Source organism: Lagopus leucura, unplaced genomic scaffold, assembly GCF_019238085.1.
Source record: "Lagopus leucura isolate 7727_CA_CO unplaced genomic scaffold, USGS_WTPT01 Super-Scaffold_100004, whole genome shotgun sequence".
Classification (NCBI taxonomy): domain Eukaryota; kingdom Metazoa; phylum Chordata; class Aves; order Galliformes; family Phasianidae; genus Lagopus; species Lagopus leucura.
Genome location: NW_024962264.1, coordinates 52,601,382 through 52,618,767, shown reverse-complemented (window position 1 = coordinate 52,618,767; position 17,386 = coordinate 52,601,382). Strand labels below are relative to the sequence as shown.

Genomic DNA, 17,386 nt, shown 5'->3' with positions numbered 1-17,386 from the left:
TTCACTACTCTAGCTACAGGACCTTCAAGACAACGTTTTTCTCTTGTGCTACTTTTCTAGCCTTGTTTAAGCAGCGGATGAGCAGGAAGAGCTAAGCAGCTCTGTGAGGGCATACATGGCCATTAATAGCGCAGTGGCTTAGAAGGTGCAAAGGAAATGTAATAACGTCTTTTGTATTTAACATAAAGGGCGAAACAAAAGTTTACTAAGTTGATTAAAACAAGACAATCCTTTCAGCAACTTTTCAGAAGATTTTTGTAACTATAAACAATGGAGAGAAATATACTTAAATATTAAAAGCTTTGAATCTGTTTTTCTCCCATATGAAATTTTAAACATCTTCAATATGTTTGGGGAATTCCCTGTATCCTGTACTTTGGAATTATTGCTCAATTTGCAATGAGGGAAATTCAAGGGGCTGAAATACAATGCTAGAAGTGGGTAGAGCAGGCAGTGAGAAGGGCCGGAGGATAAAAGACCAGAAGTCCACAATAACCATATGTATCCCTAGGCTTGCTGCAAATCACTAAACTATTGCTTCATAAAGCTACCTAATTATATTTAATGAATCCATTATTTCCTAATGGCCATTTATCTAGCCATTAGGCATTAGAAGCTTCTTGCAGACAGTATTGCGGAAGCAATTCAGAGAAAAGATTTGGAAGAAGATAGGTTATTAAATTTATAAATGAGTTCAAGACAGATATGTAAGTAATGGTATCTAAGCGGTTTGGGGGTAAAAAGTCAGGCCAAGGCTCCACCAGGCAGTAAAGCAGTTAATCGCGGACCAGAGATGTCACACCTCTTGGTGCAATGTCCTCAACTGGTACAGATTGCAATACTGGATTATTTTTGTTCAGAAAGGCAAAACATTGCACCTTCGCAATTCAGGTTTGATCAAATATCACCATTTCTCCCATAGCTGTCATTCAGACAGCATAAAGAATAAAGCTGGTATAAGCACTGTATTTTGTGTTCTGGCCAATTCAACAGATATTTCATTGTTCCTGATCTGGACCGAAGTTGTATTGCCCTGCAGTCTGGTAACTCACAGAACTACTCTCTATAAAAACACTATGTACAGCCTCAGAGATGAAGGGTGATGTTGGGGCAATGTATGAAAGAGGCAATATAATAAATAATAATAATTTAAAAAAAACAGCATAAAAACCCCACTGTTATTTTAGCAAAGATTTTCTCAACAGCTCATTTCCCAAGTATCTAAACAAAAAGTTTCCAGTGCAGCCAATGGATGCTGTGTGATTTCAGCATTTGCCTCTTAATCTGTAGTATCTAACTGAGTACCCCAGGATCAGGCATTACGTAAGTTCCTTTCATCTAAGCAATTGGTGTAACTCCTTTGTGTGAGAGGTACAGTCCTCCTCCCAGTATTTGCCTCATGGAAGGGCTTGCTCATAACCCATAGTGTAGTGCTCATAACCTCACGTAGCGCAGTGAGTCTTGACAGAAGACTCAGTGGCAAACTCTTTAAACTGAACTCTCTAAACTAAACTAAACTCTCTCGTTCACAGAATGACAGATTTATGAAATAGAAGTTGAGATTAGGGTTCATCCAGAGCACCGTTTCTTTTTAAGTATGCCACAATATGCTGGAGAGGGGATTATTGCACCAGCTTCATCAAAGAGCATGGTTTATCAGGATCATGCCGTAAGAGTAGCAGTTTAATTGTTCAATTGTTCATTTGGTACAAGCTTTGTTTTTATAAGAAAAAAAGTATTTCAGCAGGCCGGAATGTATCTGTTCTTACGTTTTTCCATTTGCTACTGAACATAGGAGTTTTGTAAGATATCTTCTGAATGCTGAAGTCCCTTATTTATGTGCAGAATACACAAAACCAGTTCTAAATTACTCCAGGATTGTCTGAAGGATATGTTTGACCTCTGTCCAGAAGGATGACTTGCAGGCTGAGAAACCCAAGCTGCTGCCTGTGCTAATGTAGACAGTGGATGCTGGAGTAAAGTTGCCAACAGAAGTGCAAGCAAGAGCTGAAAGGCATGACTTCCACCACGCAGCACCTGTCTATTGTGGACTAGGCACAGAAAAAAAAATATTTCTCTTGGATTACTGATGGGAATGACTTTCAGTCCCTACACATTTAGGGCAGATTTATATCTGTTTTCTACAGGTTAAAAGACTGTTCAGAGAATCTCTCTCCAAAACTATAGGCATCAAGTCATTTACACTTTGCATCCACTATGACACTTAAAATGTCCCTTGACTGCTGTTCTGCATCTTATTGCTTCATTCTCAGGCTGTGGCACTAGATCATTAAAAACAACCCTTTCTTTGGTTCTGATCCCACACTGACAGACTGCCTCATTGCGGTACGAACCAGAGCAGTTCAGCTCAGTGCTGAACGGCTCAGAGTAAGTGCTCTGCAAGTACAAATATGCAGTTGAGTCCCATGACACCCTGCAAAGGAGCACAGCAGTGCTGTTCCACATTTTCCTTGCAGGCTTCAGAACCAGCTCTGCTGCTCTGGCAGTGGGATGTGCTGGTGCCAGGAAGGCTGAGAGGTGGAGTTTGGAAGTGTGTAGGTGCAGCTACCTGGAGGTCTCCTGCTCCGTGTTATGTTTCAGGTGAAGTGTGTGCATCCAAGATGCTGTCAAATGCTACATGGACTCAAAAGGCTTAATGCAAAAATACCCAGAGTGAAGCTCTGTAAATATGAAAACAATCAAGGATAGGACCTAACAAGACTGGGTTTGCTCATACTAAAATCACTAATTATTAGATGAAATATCAAATATTATGTATGTGGTAGTGCTGTGACAGACACTGCAGCTATGTGAGGCAGAAAGCACAGCAGTCCGTACTGTCATTTTGCTTGTACAGCATGGTTTGCAGTTATTTGGCTGTGAGCCTCACTTAAAAATGCTCTGGGTCCAGCTCTGCTTGCTCTCTTCACAGCTTTCCAGGGCTGCTGCCCACTTTTCTTACCCTGTGTTGGCACTGTTGCCTGCTTTAGCAGTATAGATGCTAAGAACAAGCTCAGCTGAATACTGCTGAATTTGTCACAAGCCATGCTGATGTCTTTGCTCTGAGCTCCATTGCTGCACTGCATCCCCTTGGATAAAATACAAGAACACAGGGCTTAGCCCAGCAGCAAGCTAGCCCAAGTTGAAGAGAGAAGTTGTGCTTTATCTCTATGCCTCTGCACTGTGCACTAGTGCACAGCAAGCAGACCCACTTCCAACTGCATAAACCAAAGGTCTCCTGTCTGTGGGCAGTCATGGGTTCAGGAAAGCACTATGAGTGGCTAGCTGTACCGCACGCTCTTGCATGGGGTTGTCACACTATCACTGTTGAAGCAGCCACTCTTAGCAGAAGAGATGAATTACTCACTAGTTATTTGGGCTGAAGAGATGGTAAAACTGCTCGTTCAGTTTCAACATCATGCTGACACAGCCGTGCCAGTCCTGTTTCCAGGAACTGTTTGGCTTACATCAGCTCAGGGCTCTCTGTCCCTCACCCCAGCGCACGCCATAGCCTGCTAAGAAGATGCAGAGAGAGGCAAGTTGGGCTTGGTGCAAGCCAAACTGGCTGCCATTACAGAACAATATATCCAAGTTTAGCATTTCTTGTCAGAGCTTTCCCCAATTAATTAACCTTTGCGTAGAACTTTATAAATAGGAAAAGGGGAAATGTGGAAAGCCAGGCACCCTTTTAGAGATGCTGCATCAATTATAAATACAGTGATCCCTAGGTTTGAGCTTATTGGTGACAGTTTTTTTTCCCTTCAATTTGTGTTACGGCCTGAAATCACAAAGCTGTGATCTCTGAGAACCCCCTTTGTAATGCATATCAACTTTCGTTGTGCCCCTTTGTTGGAAATGTGATGGAGCATTGTGGTGCCTGTGTCCGGGGAGCAGGTTCGCTTTATTGTTCTTGTAAATATGTACTGCTGGGCGCAGCTCAGTGGAAGGCATTGAGTTTGTGCATGACTGACGCCGACCCGGACAACTGCTCTGACCCCCAGCAGATGGTGGTGCAGGGACTGCAATGATCTGGAAGTAATAGCATGTGCCATTTCTTTTTGTTTGGAACAGACAGCCAGACCCTACATTTCCCTCCCCTGTGCAGCAACAGCTGTATATACAGTACAAACTGGCAGAGCCCTAACTGTCACTCGAATGTTCTTCCTCTGCCATTAATCATAAAACCTTGGGCACTGAGACTTCATCAAGATTAAACACTATATGAACACCACATGGCTCTTTCTAACGTTCGTAAAATCATGTGCATTGGGGCATAGTTCAGTGGCTTTCCTAAAAAAAAAAAAGAAAAAAAAAAGAGTTAATAATATCCACCACCCCTAGCACTAGACTTGGTAGTGGTGGATTTGCTGTTTTTTTAACCTCTACCCAGAAAAAGCCAAAGGAAGGCAGTCTATCTTCACTACATTTTTAAACTTTTGGACTACAAATAGCCACTACTGTACCTCTATTCAGTTTTTGTCATCAGTTGTTCTTATAAGGAATCAAAATAAGTGTTTGTTTTGCAAATAAGGTATAAAGCGGGTGAAAGTCCACAAGTGATGCATTTTTTCCAAGGCCAGGGGAGATTTATTGCTCCACAATGATAGCAGGACAGTTGGTATTTGTTTTTATAAGTGAGAGGCCAGATTGTTTATAATTTATTGTATCACAACATCTCACCAGAGATCAAAAATAACAAATAACAGCTTATTCAAAACTGAAGTTAATCACTCACTGTACATTTGATCTGTGGTACCAATGGCCATAAAACTGTCCTGATGATCCAGCAGGGAATTTCCTTGGGGTAGTGAATGGAGGTAGAGTAACTGCTCCCTGCCACTCCTCTCTCAGCCCAAGCCAAGATAGCTATCAGAGAAAGGGGCTGAAACACATCTGCTCTCTAAATACAGTATTTCTGGCTGCAATACTGTTTTTGTGAGGCTTTCAGCAGGCAGGTCACAGACAGGCAGCTTCACAGTGCCTGAAATGAAGTACAAAGGTAGGACAGTCTCTTGTCCCTGGAGACATTCAAAGTTGGGCTGGACCAGGCTCTGAGCAGCCTGAGCTAGCTGTAGATGTCCCTGTTGTTTACAGGGGAGTTGGACTAGATGACTTTTAAAGGTCCCTCTCTATCGAAATAGACAAGATTAATTTCACACAAAAGACATACTAAACCTACAAGCCTCTGTCCTAGCTGTCAGGCCAGTCCTCTAAAACAACAAGTACTTTTACTTTGCTTAATTCAGGGCAATCCTCCTCATCTTGCGTGAGCAAAACCTGTTCTGGGTTTTCCTGGTTTGCAGCGTTGTACCATAGCTCTCCAGTTACAGTTAGCCTTCTTTGCTGGGCTGCTGGCCAGAATTTGCATTTCTCATTATCTCTCGTTAGAAATGTCATCCTAAAAGACCTGGTAAAGTTTGTTGAAACCAGCTCCAGTTTGGGCAAGCTGGCCTTTTCTGAAGGGAAATCAATGTTAGAAAATTCTTGTTTACTTGCCACGTGAAACCACCTTCATGTTAACTGACAAATCGTGCTGTGTCTGACAAATTAAGTAGAAAAAACCTTTCTCATGTGTCAAAACTGGGAAAGGGGAATAAACAGATGGAAGGCAAACAAGAAGGAAATTCAGAAGTGAGAACCCTTCTGTGGAAATCTGTAGCTACAATCTTGAAAGCTAAGTACCTGGAAAGCTGCTTGGAAACAGTGGCAGCCATTGCTCATCACCTACCAAGCTTGGGTCAAGGAAAAATTGTTTGAATTTCTCTTTATGTGACATTTAATGAAAATTCTTGTTTGGTCTGAATTCCTTCCAGTTTCTTGATTTTGTTTCTTGTCAACCAGCTCCAAATGGCAAACACTTAAGCAGAAGTAGCTTTACTTTCTTGACTAATCCCATTAGCTTTAATAAGTCTAATCGCATGAATAAAATCATGCATGTGCTTTGCTCTTGGCAAGGTCAGTGCCAGTAATGATCAGAAAAACAAACAAATGACGAAGCCATACGTAATAAGAATGGTTGGCTATTGGGATTTCTAGAAATAGATACAGCTGTCCAAGATATGAAACACCGTTGGTTGTGATAAAAGAAGTGACAGTGATAGTGACTTCTGAATCAACACTGACAATAATTAAAATTATACAGAAATTCTTTAATTAGCATCAGTGACATATCTTCAGTTACCTCCTTAACAGCTATCAGCTCATTACCTTGGTTATGCCTTATCTGTTCATCTATTCATTTATGCAAAGCTCATCAATATGATATCCAAGCACTAATGAACTTTAGCATTAAAAGGTCACTTGTAATCCACTACAAGGGAAAAATTCAAATGGGTATTTTATTCAAAAGTGTCAGCCACTCTTGAACTGAGCAATGAAATATTCTGAGGCAATTTGTACGGAATTTATTTTCAAGTGCTACCAGAAATGGTCCTTCTTTGGGAGCGAGGTGGGATGAGGATTTTGGAAAAAGGGCTACAGCACAACAGAGGTTCTAACTGATATTCTGAGGGAGAGTGGTATGAAAATTAGATAAAGCCCACAGCTACTAAAATCTGTGACTGTTCTTGACCAAAAAAAAAAAAAAAAAAAAAACCCAACAAAAAACCCAAACAGATATCAAGATGGCAGTACTGTAAGATAAGTAGTTTTTGGGATTACATGTTCTTTGACCACGTGTTTAGAATACTTAAAAAAAATCTTATGTTTCGGGAATATATAACTTCCTCAATTTTTAAATAAAGAAACAGACAAAAAACTAGTGTTATCTTCCTGGCTTGAGGTCACTTACAATCTTTATAAGCCACCAAACATGCAAAATCAGTTTAACTTCTTCATCCAGGACTAGCATAAGGCCTAATCAAAATAGCGGAACCTAGCTTTATGTTCTCTGTGAAACAATTAATTTCTTAGCTCCTCTCTCTAGTCATTACAAGGAAAATGTGTGTGCACATATTTGTATTGAGAATTACAGGTTAAGAATTTCTGTCTAAGTTTTTTCCCATTCTGCAGAGCATGTGGCTACATCTGGGACTTAGACTTGCCTAGTTTATAGTAAAATGGGTTGGATTATAATTTCAAATAGGTTTTCAGTGGTAATTTTATCAAGGGGTTATGTGCAGTTTGTGGTTTTCTTTTAGAGTAGGCTGCTGAGCTCTTCTTTATACCTTTTTATAGCTAGTCTGAAGTGCCCTTAAGCACTAAATACAAGAGAAAAACACATATAATCAAGAGTCTGAGTTTCCTTCGTGTTTTGTTGAGTCAAATGAGTTCTCATTCTTTGGTGGCTTTCCCAAAACCACATTTTACTTGCAGGTAAAGAAGTATGTTAGAATAGGCTTTCTTTGAGGGAGCAGACTATCTGAAAAAATCCACTCAGACACTGAATTGTAGGTTTAAGTGTGAGTGTCTCTGCTAGCATAGACGGTATAGCAACACATATCATGAAAATGAAAGAAATGAGACAGTGTCTCTGGTTAAGTGCTTTTTCTGCATAAAGACATCTGTTTTCACATTGGTTCAAAACCATAACATTGCAAATTCAATTTATATTTATATACAAATAAAGTTGATAAAACATCTGGAGCTGTATCATAACCTATAAATCTTCCTTTTTACTTTATCTGTAGTAATTCATAGTCTAACTGACAAATTCAGTCTTCCCTGTCCTGTCTATTTCAGTGGGATGGAATTAATTCACCTTTGTTGCATTCTTCTGAAACATTAAATGGCCATATAAAAAAAAAAAACAGCGTGTTCTCCCATATGTCTTGGAAAAGCAAAAGAGATTTTTTTACAGTTTATCCTGCCATACTCCCCTTCAGTAATCCTTCTGTAATCCCATGTACTGCGGTTTAATCCAGGAACTGGTTCGGTGGGTACACACGCTACCAGTGGCACGAGGCCCCAGCAGCACCAAGGTGTGGCTCTGTAAACCTCGCCTTGGCCGGAGTTTGGGGTTGTGGGTACAGGAGCTGGAGGTCACTGGATGGTGTCCAGGCATTGCCAGGGTGCTCTCTGGTTCAGGGATTCACTGCAGTAGACGTGCAGCAGGTCTGTACAGGGCACACCAACAGCAGGAGGCTGAAGGCACCAGGCACCACTGCAGGCAGTCCCCCTGCAGGAGGATCACCAGGTGCCCCAAAATCTCTGGGCTGGGTACCCCATGTGTGTAGCAGTGGAAAGGAGCACTATGCAGGAGATGGATAGCTGTTTCTTTGAAGAGCCTGAGGAGTACAGATATACAGAGTGCAAATAGAGAATTATATTCATCTATATACTTCATCTAATGGAAAATAACTGAAGGGACAGGGTGAGGGGCAAAGTTCAATACAAAATGTGTCTTAACAGCGTGTTTTAGAAAAGTGTTTAAAAATAAAAGGGTACAGAAGTCAGTCATCAAGCTGTTCACACTGTTAACCTACATAACCACATGATGTTATTACTGTTAACCTCATCTTCCCTCCCCCTCTTCCTTCCTATTGTTTGTTATTCTCACTTCTTGCATCTTGCCTTTAGATTCTAAAAATGCTTGATGCTGTGCTTGCTTGCAAGGCATTCTTGAGTGAAGCACAAGCCTGAATGTGGCTTTTGGGATATACTGTGCTAGGGCACACTTATGCCCTAACTGGCATAATTCTTTGTTCTACTGAGATTATGACACACAAGTGAAAACTATTCAGCAACTTGTTTAAAATTGCTAACTATTCTTCACTGTTATCATCTCAGGACAGTGTAACAAATCCTCAGAGCTACGCTGAACAATATCTTCCATTTCGAGCAGCAGAGGCACTTCTGACATCTAGTTGTCCAGCCAGAAGTTAAGGCAATAACTTTAGCTGGCATATACACAGAAGCTCAGATGTAAGATATGCTCTGTGGGCAACTGCCTGTTTATTTTCTTTCCTAGACACGCGGTTAAACCACATTGTACATCCTGTGCTTATAAAATTCCAGAAGAGTTATATCATAGTATGTACTACTAGAATGTGTGATTTCCATCACCAGATATAAACTGCAGCATCTAGAGAAACCTGTTACTTGCACTGAACTGAAGATTCAGATAAGTGTGATTCTACTACCGACGATGTTTTTTAAGGTCACTGTATTTTATAAATAGCTTGGATTTTACAAGTGGTACTATGAGTTACTTTTTCTTAGAAGCAAGATTAAGGTGGGAAAGAGGACTCACTGTCCTAAGTATGCAACAGATGTTCAGAGACACAGAGTGCTCCTACAGGCACGGATGCAGATTTTTTGTCTTCTAACATTCTCCAAGTCATCCAGGATCCAAGCTGTAGCCAAATGAGCAGGCAGGCAGTACTGTGTCAGGCCCAAAGGAATGAGCCTGGGAAGACCAGAGCTACAGCTGAACTGGATAAAGTTTGGCCTGGACTGGTCAAGCAGGCTGTTGCAATCTCAAGCCCTTTTATTACAGCTTGCAGCCAGTGCTCCCCAATTCTGCCAGGCCAGGGCCAGGCTGTGCTCAGCCCAGTAGGCAGCTCCTTCAGCCTCATGATAACCATGGGGATGAGGGAACCACACGACTTCCCAGATGGAGCTGCAGGCATCTGGACAGACTGCAGACAGACAGACCCATAGACCTAGCTCTGTCCACACCTCTATGAGCCAGAGAGCCCAGAAAGCAGGAGGGAGCCCTGCCCCACAGTCTACAAAATGCCAGCAGAAGAGATTTCCTTCCCTTTCTAAAGGCAGCTGGTGGTTCTGGCACTCAGCTGAAGGAGTGCGGCCCCGTGCCTTATGAATCCCATCCTTCAGTGGCACTTCTGAGCCATGCTTCTCCATTTCTGAAGCCACGTGTCTGGCTCAAAACTAACCCACTGACCTCAGCAGGACTAAAATCACCTAGTATTGAAAGGTTCAACTGTTGATTGCGTAGTACATACAAAAATTTTAATTGTGAAAACTTTGTCTTCACATTTGCCCCTCTGCCTCAGGTCTGGAAGTGTTTACAATTCATTAAAGACCAGAAGGCGAGCGGGGCCCAGTATCCTGAGGCATGAGATGCTTTCAGTTTGCCCTCACGTCAATAGAAATTGCTTGCACTGCTATGCGAAATAGGAACTTTAAGCCATGAGGAGTAAAATTCAATGCATGAACAATACCTAAGAAACCCTCTGTGGTTTTATTATCTGTCTTTCTACCTCGAGATACTTGAGGCTATTTTTTTTGACATGAATAGTATTCCTGGCCTTTCGCACTGCAGATTGTTTATAACTGAAAAGAAAGGAAAAAAAAAATTCAATGGTCATTTGTTTTATAACATAACTGTCAGTAATGGAAAGAATTATTACAATTTCTGTAATTATTAATTCTTCAAAATAATGTGTCTGCATCAGTATCCAATTAATTTGATTATTAATACAAATGCCTTCTTTGTAAAATATCAAAAGAGTCTAGACACGGCATGTTATTGTGTGCAGTATTTTTAGATTTTCCATTTTGATTTAAAACACACTAAAAGAGGGGCCTCAGAAAATGACCATCTAGAGACAGGCCATGGCATATGTCCAGGAACCATTCTTAATGGAATGGAGCTAGCATGAACTGAGATCATTCTTTAGCCTTGGAAAAAAAAAAAAAATTAAAAAAAAGGATGTTAGGAAGAGATTTCTAAAGGGATTATTAGTTGCTCTTCACAAACAACACAGAGGATTTTCAGTACGTATCGTGCTTTCAACAGGAACTGTGCCTTTGTGGTTCCTTCATGGAGCCAATCAATGTCCTTTGATAATTAATGAGAAGAGAGAAATCAGAATTGAAAGAATGGTTTTAATGATAGAAGACAACAGCTGTTCGTACAGTTAATAAAACTACAGCAAACTATGTGGCCAAGCAACCTCTTAAAGCACGATTTTACCCATCTGAGACATTCATTGGATTAGTGTTAACAGAAGACAGTGTACTACATGAAGACATATAGAAGCACCATGTTAATGGTATTATTGAAAATACATTAACTTTTCCTAACTTGGGAGACAGCAGAGGTATGGAGGTGAAGTAATAAAAATGACCCACTTTTTAGAGCCTAGGGGATTTTAAAATCAAAGTTGCACCGGCTTTTGAAGTTACATGTGTTATACTAAATGCATAAAGAGCTTGAATAGTACTTTTTTGAAACAGTGGGCAGGCACTGGAATGGGCTGCCCAGGGAGGTGGTGGAGTCACCATCCCTGGAAGCGTTCAAGGAATGTGTGGATTTTGTGTTGAGGGACATGGTTTAGTGAGAACTATTGGTGATAGGTGGATGGTCGGACTGGATGATCTTGTGAGTCTTTTCCAACCTTGGTGATTCTGTGATTTCTGTGATTCTGTGAATGAAGACACAGGATACAATCTTTGATTAACTCTCATACACAGTCCTCTTACGGACAATCAGATCCTCACCTTGCAATGGTCATGTTGTTACGTGGACAAAATTCAGGCTCCTGTTATGTCAAGACTTTTGAGCAACCAGGCCAGCTTCTTTGTACAGATACATTCCTCTTACAGTACTTCTGCTGAGACTTCTGAGACATCATTACAAGGCTCACTTTATTGGTCAATGCAAGCAGGGACCAAAATTGTAACTTATGTTTTTGATTGTAGGAAACACCAGAATCGTTAAAACAGGCATTTAAAGCTGGTTTTTCAAACAACACGATGTAGGAAACTTGACAGATTTTCCAGTAACCGTGCCTTTAGGCCCCAGTCTCCTACAGTCTGTTTTTACGCCCAGTTTGCAAAAAGACTTCTTTTGGTTTTCATAGCTGTTTTGCGTGCTTGGTATGAAACAAACAGGAGTGACAGAGCATTTGGCCCGCACTCCCAGGCAGTGCTACTGGGAATAACAACACTGTTTTTTTCACTATAAGCTTTAGCAGGAAGCCCACTCTGCCCAACTGTTTCCAACCCAGGTTTCACACTCGAGCAGTGAAGACCCGTATCGCATTACCAGCAGAACTCCTGAGAGCCAGGCCCGCTCAGAGCAGCAGGAGGCCCAAGAGCCAGGCTGGCTCCTCACTGCACACGCAACTGAGACTCCGCCGCCGCGGCCCGCCGACGCTTCGCACGTGGCGGCGCAGCCCTGAGCACGACGTGGGCGGGCCCACCCCCGCCTCCCTCCCAGGGGCGGGGGGATGAGGAGAAGGCGGCCCCTGGTTCTCCTGGACCGCGCTGAGTTGCCTTCGCTACCTGGCGCCCCTTGCTCGCCTACTGCCAGCCACCTCCTCCCCTCCTCGCCCGAGACGGTTTCCTCCCTGCGGGCAGGCGATGCTGCTTTCCCACCCCCGCCCTTCATCGGTCTGGCCGCCCCGCCGGCCGGGGGACACGCATGACCAGGCGTACGAGCGGGCAGAGGGAATCCCCCGCCCCACCCACCACGCTCAGCTCTCGCGAGAATTCCCCACTCTCTCCTCTGCTCACTGTCTGTCCGTGCCGTGTTCTCGCGAGCTTAGCGCGGTTCCCACGCCCGGGCTGTTGTGTCTGAGGGGAGAACCCGGGCGCTGAGTGGGCGGGGCACGCTGCCCCCGCCCCCCCCACCCCGCGCGTGTCTCACGGGCTCGCGCACGCGCGCTCCAGGTGCGGGGAGGGGGGCGCTCTCGCGAGAGTAGGAGTTTTAGCGAGAGTTTGTGGAAGATGGCGCCTGTTGTGACAGGGTAAGTGTGGGGGGTTCGCGGCGCCGCGCCGGGAGCGCTCGGCTTTGGGGGCCGCCGGGTCGCCGGCTACCCGGCTCCCGCCCCTCGGCCTCCCTGTCGCCGCCCTGGCGGAGTCACAGCATGTCTCCGGGCGGCCCGCGGGCGGGCCCTGAGGCGCAAACCCCGGGGGGCTGGCATCCCCCCGGGTGGGCGCACGGCAGGAGGCCCCCCTGGGCCGGGGCAGCGGCTGCCGGCGGTGGGGCTGCCCGGCCGGCTCCCGGCACGGGGTGCCCGCGAGACGGGAGCTTTCCCTTCGCTCCCCTTCTGCCCGGCGCTGCCGGAGCGGTCGGGACCCCGCGCCGGGTCGGTGCTCGTCCCCGCCGGCCCGGGGCGCTGCCTGTCGGAGGGCTTGCTCCCCGCAAGGGGAGGCACCGCGGCCGTTACGGCAGTTACCCCCTCTCGGCCGGCCCGGCCCACCCCGTCGCTGGAGAGGACCCCCGGGTTCCCTCGGCCCTGGCCGGGAGCGCTCGGACAAAGACTCTCGTGGCTGTGAGAAGTTGAGCGCTGGGCTCTGTCTCTGCCCCAGCGCCTGCCGGAGCCGCTGCAGGTCCCCGGCTACGGCCTCGTTGGGCGCTGTTGCGGAGCGCTCCCGGCCCGCCGGAGCTGGCAGGCTGCGGAAAGGACTCCCTTGTCCCGGGGCAGGGCTCCGAGCTCCCCGTTCTCCGCACCGTGAACTATTCCCCGTTCTCTGGGCTTTGCGGAGCTTTCTTAGTTGCCTTCCTGCTTGTGTTGCGTGGTGTTGAAGTGAAGGGCAGTAGCCTTCCTGCCCCACTAAGCCACAGTGGATCACAATGAACGATAGCTGCCGTCTCTTCCAACCGCACTGGGTAATACTTAATCATGGCTAGCCTGCTGTGGTGTGTCACTGTAATAAGTGACGCCCTTGTAGCCACCTACAGCTGGTGAATAATAACAGCCCCACTGCTGCCATACAGCACGGAGTCTCACCTGCAGCATTACTCTGAATATTGCCACCCTTACCACATCTGCACTTCTGCTCACTCTAAGTGCTGTGCCCTTAATTTTGGACTATGCTGAACGCTTGCAACCTTCCTCTGTGTGTTGAGGGAAGGGACGGTGTGTTGAGAGAAGAACAGGCTGTGTCCACACTCCACCTGCTTGTTCCAAATGAAATCCTGACTGGTGAAAGCACTGCTGTTTCTTTCTAAAATGTGGACCTTATTTTATGATTTCACAGTGTGTCCCTGACCTTCTGTCTTCCCTGTGGGGATTACATTGTCTGCAGCATTGGCTATGTGGTTAGAGAGAGCAACAGCCTGCTTGGGGGTGGGGTGGAGCTGGTGGTTGGTGCTTTTGTTCTTGTGAAGAAGGTAGCATTATGGTACTCAGATATTTTATTTGGCTGCAGCTATGTTTCCAATTCCTCATTCTTGTTTGTTGAAAACTAAATTGTAGCTTTTGCTTGATTTCTCCTGATAAAGGCATCTTGCGGCTTATACACGTTTTCCCAATTAAGTGTTCTATGGGGAAACTGGTCTTATTTGTTATGGTTCCTGTAGCGTGCTATTTTAGAGGTTAGAGTTGAAAGAATGAAATAAATGCTCTTAAAGTTTGCTGTGAGGAGTAGTCTGTGCTCTAGTTAGCAATTAAGTTTTTCCACATTTATATTAGTTTACTCATCCTAATATTTGGGTTTTGTTTCCTTTTGTTTGTTGATTATTACAGGTTTGTCAGATGTTCTTATGTTCATGATGTTACATTTACCCTTCTTGGATATACATTAAAATGTTGAGAATAACAAACTACTTTTTTTTTTTCAAATGAATGATCAAATAATTTGAATAGTAGGAAGGCATACCGACATTTTAACAGGAGCACAAACAAGTTGTATGTGGTTTTGGATTTTAATCCCAAAGTTATTGTTTAAAATCTGTCAGTGAAGTGATTCTCTGAACGAGTATTCTCATCTTCTTATTGTTAAGTATTTTTAGCTCTGATAAAAAGAAGCGTGTTAAATCCAATGATTATTATAGCTAGATTGCATTAAGGAGCGTGCGGTTTTTATGTATGAACTGTTTTTGGCTTACAACTCTGGTACCAAGACCAATTATTAGCATTGAAAGTTGATGATTCTCCAATAACAAATTTTATTTCAAAATAATCTGTGAAAACGTTTTCTTCCTAGATTGTTCTGTAAAAGCTGTGTTATTGAACAGGAAAAAGAAGTGCTTGAAATTAAGAAGTTGTAACTGAAGAATGCAGTACCCAAATACTGCATCGTAATTTAATGAGCGGCTTGCCGTTCTTACGGGTGCCCGAACTTGAGATAAAGCATATGGCTTTGCTGTAGCTAGTGTAGGCTGAGTGTAAAAACACAGTTCTTCCTGTGAAAACTGAATGCCTGTGCCTGAATTGTGATTTCTGTAGTGCTGGATGGAACAGTAAGAATTTACTATAGTGATTTTTGGAGGGAGTGGGTACGTTATGGTTTTATTATTTGTAGTGTGTGTTGTATACTTGTAGCATGAAGAGCGTTTTGATCAAAACTACTTGTATGGACAGTGTGACTGAACCTAAATTGCCCTTATCAGAGCTTGATGTAATAAGGTACACAGAAGTGTGAATCGTGAACAGAACTGAAATTGTATTTGTACTATAATTTCCAGTGAAGTGGGTAATTTGTGACTGCAATATGAGAGTTGTCTTTTGGGTTTTTGTCAGGTATTTTTGATTTTACTTGTGAATACTTTATGGGAGCTCATCACTTAAAGACAGTAAAATTAACAAAAATGTTATTTAACCAGAGATGCGCATTTTGAGTTCAAAACGCTTTAAGTAGCGGTACTGCTTTGTATTACTTTGAGAATCTCTGTGCTACAGAAGCATGGCAGAATTTCTGCTCTTAAGAGTTTACTTTTCTGTCACTTTAAAATGTGTGATTCTGTGTCTCTTTCTTGAGTCTGGGATAAGGCGGACATGGACAATAACGCAAGAAGTCTAACCCTAAAACCTTTGCAAAGATTTCTATAGCAGCAAATAACTAAAAACATTTAGAAAGGGTAAGTAAAAGTGGCAAATGCTAGACATAACTTTGTGTACTTGATTATCAGTGAAAACCTGTATAATAGCAGTAAGCAAGACAGTACTTGGATTATTTTTCGAGCAGCTTTTGGAGAAGCCCTGAAAAAGCCGATAACGGAACAAGCTTATCACTGTGATGTTTACCAGAGGCTCCATAAAGTAGGAAAGTGTTTTAGTACCACTTTTCAAAGTTGCAGACCAAGTTGTGTGCCTGATTTAGTCATTGCAAAGTTGTGTGGTTAAGAGGTGTTTCCTGACCCAGCTTCAGGGGAAGGGAAGGTGAATCAGACTGATGATGACACAGGAGAGACATTGGCACCAATGGAGTGAATTTTAATGCAGTGGCAGTGGTCTGGGCATGCCAGGCATCTAGTTGCTTTGTTTTTAATGGGAAGGTGGTGTTCAGAGATGCAAATGTCACTGGCAACTCATTAAACCTGCATGTTTGACAACGTGATTAGAAATTTTAGGGTGAAGTTGACCAGTAAGGGGCTAGGAGCAGAGAGCAGGGCAGATGCTGCTGAAGTACTGTGAAGGAAGGTTTACGTGGTCTGGTGTTAGTTTGCAAAAACTGTCCAGAGAGGAATGTTCACAAAGAATGGAATAGGGTCAGTTCTGGATTGTGGAGGATGGAGAAAGGTTCTTCAGTAGTTCTGATGTGAGCTGATGTGGTCATGAGATAAAATCCAAGCTATTAAAATTGTGACATGGTAGATACTGCCAGGATCCCCAGAGCTGGCTATTTTTATCTTCTTCGGAGAACTTTGGTTTTAGAGCTGATGCTTAGGAAAGAGTCCTGAAAGGTAATGACTTGCAGTGATAGAAAGGAGACTGAAGCAGTGATAGAGAGTAAAGACCTGTGTTTTGTCTGTGCTGAGACCGAGCTGTGATAGCAAGGCGTCTGTATGGAAAAAATGGAGATGTAACCTTAGGTGTTAACTTGGTGAAACACAGCAGATATGAAGTTGAAGGTATGTTTCTGACTTGGTAGCAGGAAGATAATAGTTTCATGTGAATCTTGGTACTAGGCTGAGTGAAGGGGAATGGGGAAGGAATGCAAGACAAACTTATTAAATTATTAGTAAAATAGTAGAGGTGTATGATAATACTTCAGAAAGGTGCACAGGAGAGATGATGAGAATGGGAAGGGGTGAATCAGGAGAAATGGTGGCAAGGAAATCGGGTAACATTTCTGGAAAAGGAGCACTGCTGATAGTCATGGCTGATTGGCATGTCTAGGAGGATATGAATTGTACTTTGGTTCTGAGCCTCATCAGAGTGTTTGGCTGCACGAGTTCTCACTGAGAATGGTGTCGGTGGAGATAAAGGACTGGAAATTGGGTTAGACAGACTGCAGAGGGACATCTCAGGGATAGGATCTTCAGGCTACAGTTTTTACTCTCACTGGAGGTTTACATGTAGTGCTTATTAAGATTTGAGTAATAGCCTGACTGAGGCTATTATACTGTGTCTGCACACATGATGAGTGTTAAAGGTTGTTGAGAAAAACTAGTTTACAACCAAATGGGTAGATGGTTTTGTGTGACTAACATTTAAATCATTATCAAGGAGTGTGTCAGTGTCTTAATTCTGGGTATTGGGAAATGTTTGTAAGCAGCATGTTTTCAAGCGTCTTTTGAGGCTCAGTT

At 43.5% G+C, this 17,386-nt stretch overlaps 1 protein-coding gene across 4 annotated transcripts in view; it reads left to right on the top strand.

Annotated features, from left to right (window-relative positions):
- The window catches only part of RBPJ (recombination signal binding protein for immunoglobulin kappa J region), a 91,300-nt gene that overhangs the window by 24,195 nt on the left and 49,719 nt on the right, over positions 1–17,386 (top strand). For 2 of the 4 annotated variants that reach the window (XM_042871934.1, XM_042871931.1), the window contains exon 1: positions 12,620–12,656. The exons of 1 other annotated variant lie outside the window; for it this stretch is intronic. Coding sequence is in view for 1 of the 3 variants with exons in the window: in XM_042871932.1 (XP_042727866.1) it covers positions 12,637–12,656 (20 nt within the window). In the remaining 2 variants the exon portion in view is untranslated. Of the gene's footprint in view, positions 1–12,619; positions 12,657–17,386 lie in introns of those variants that run through there. One more of the 4 variants, XM_042871932.1, reaches the window with a different exon arrangement.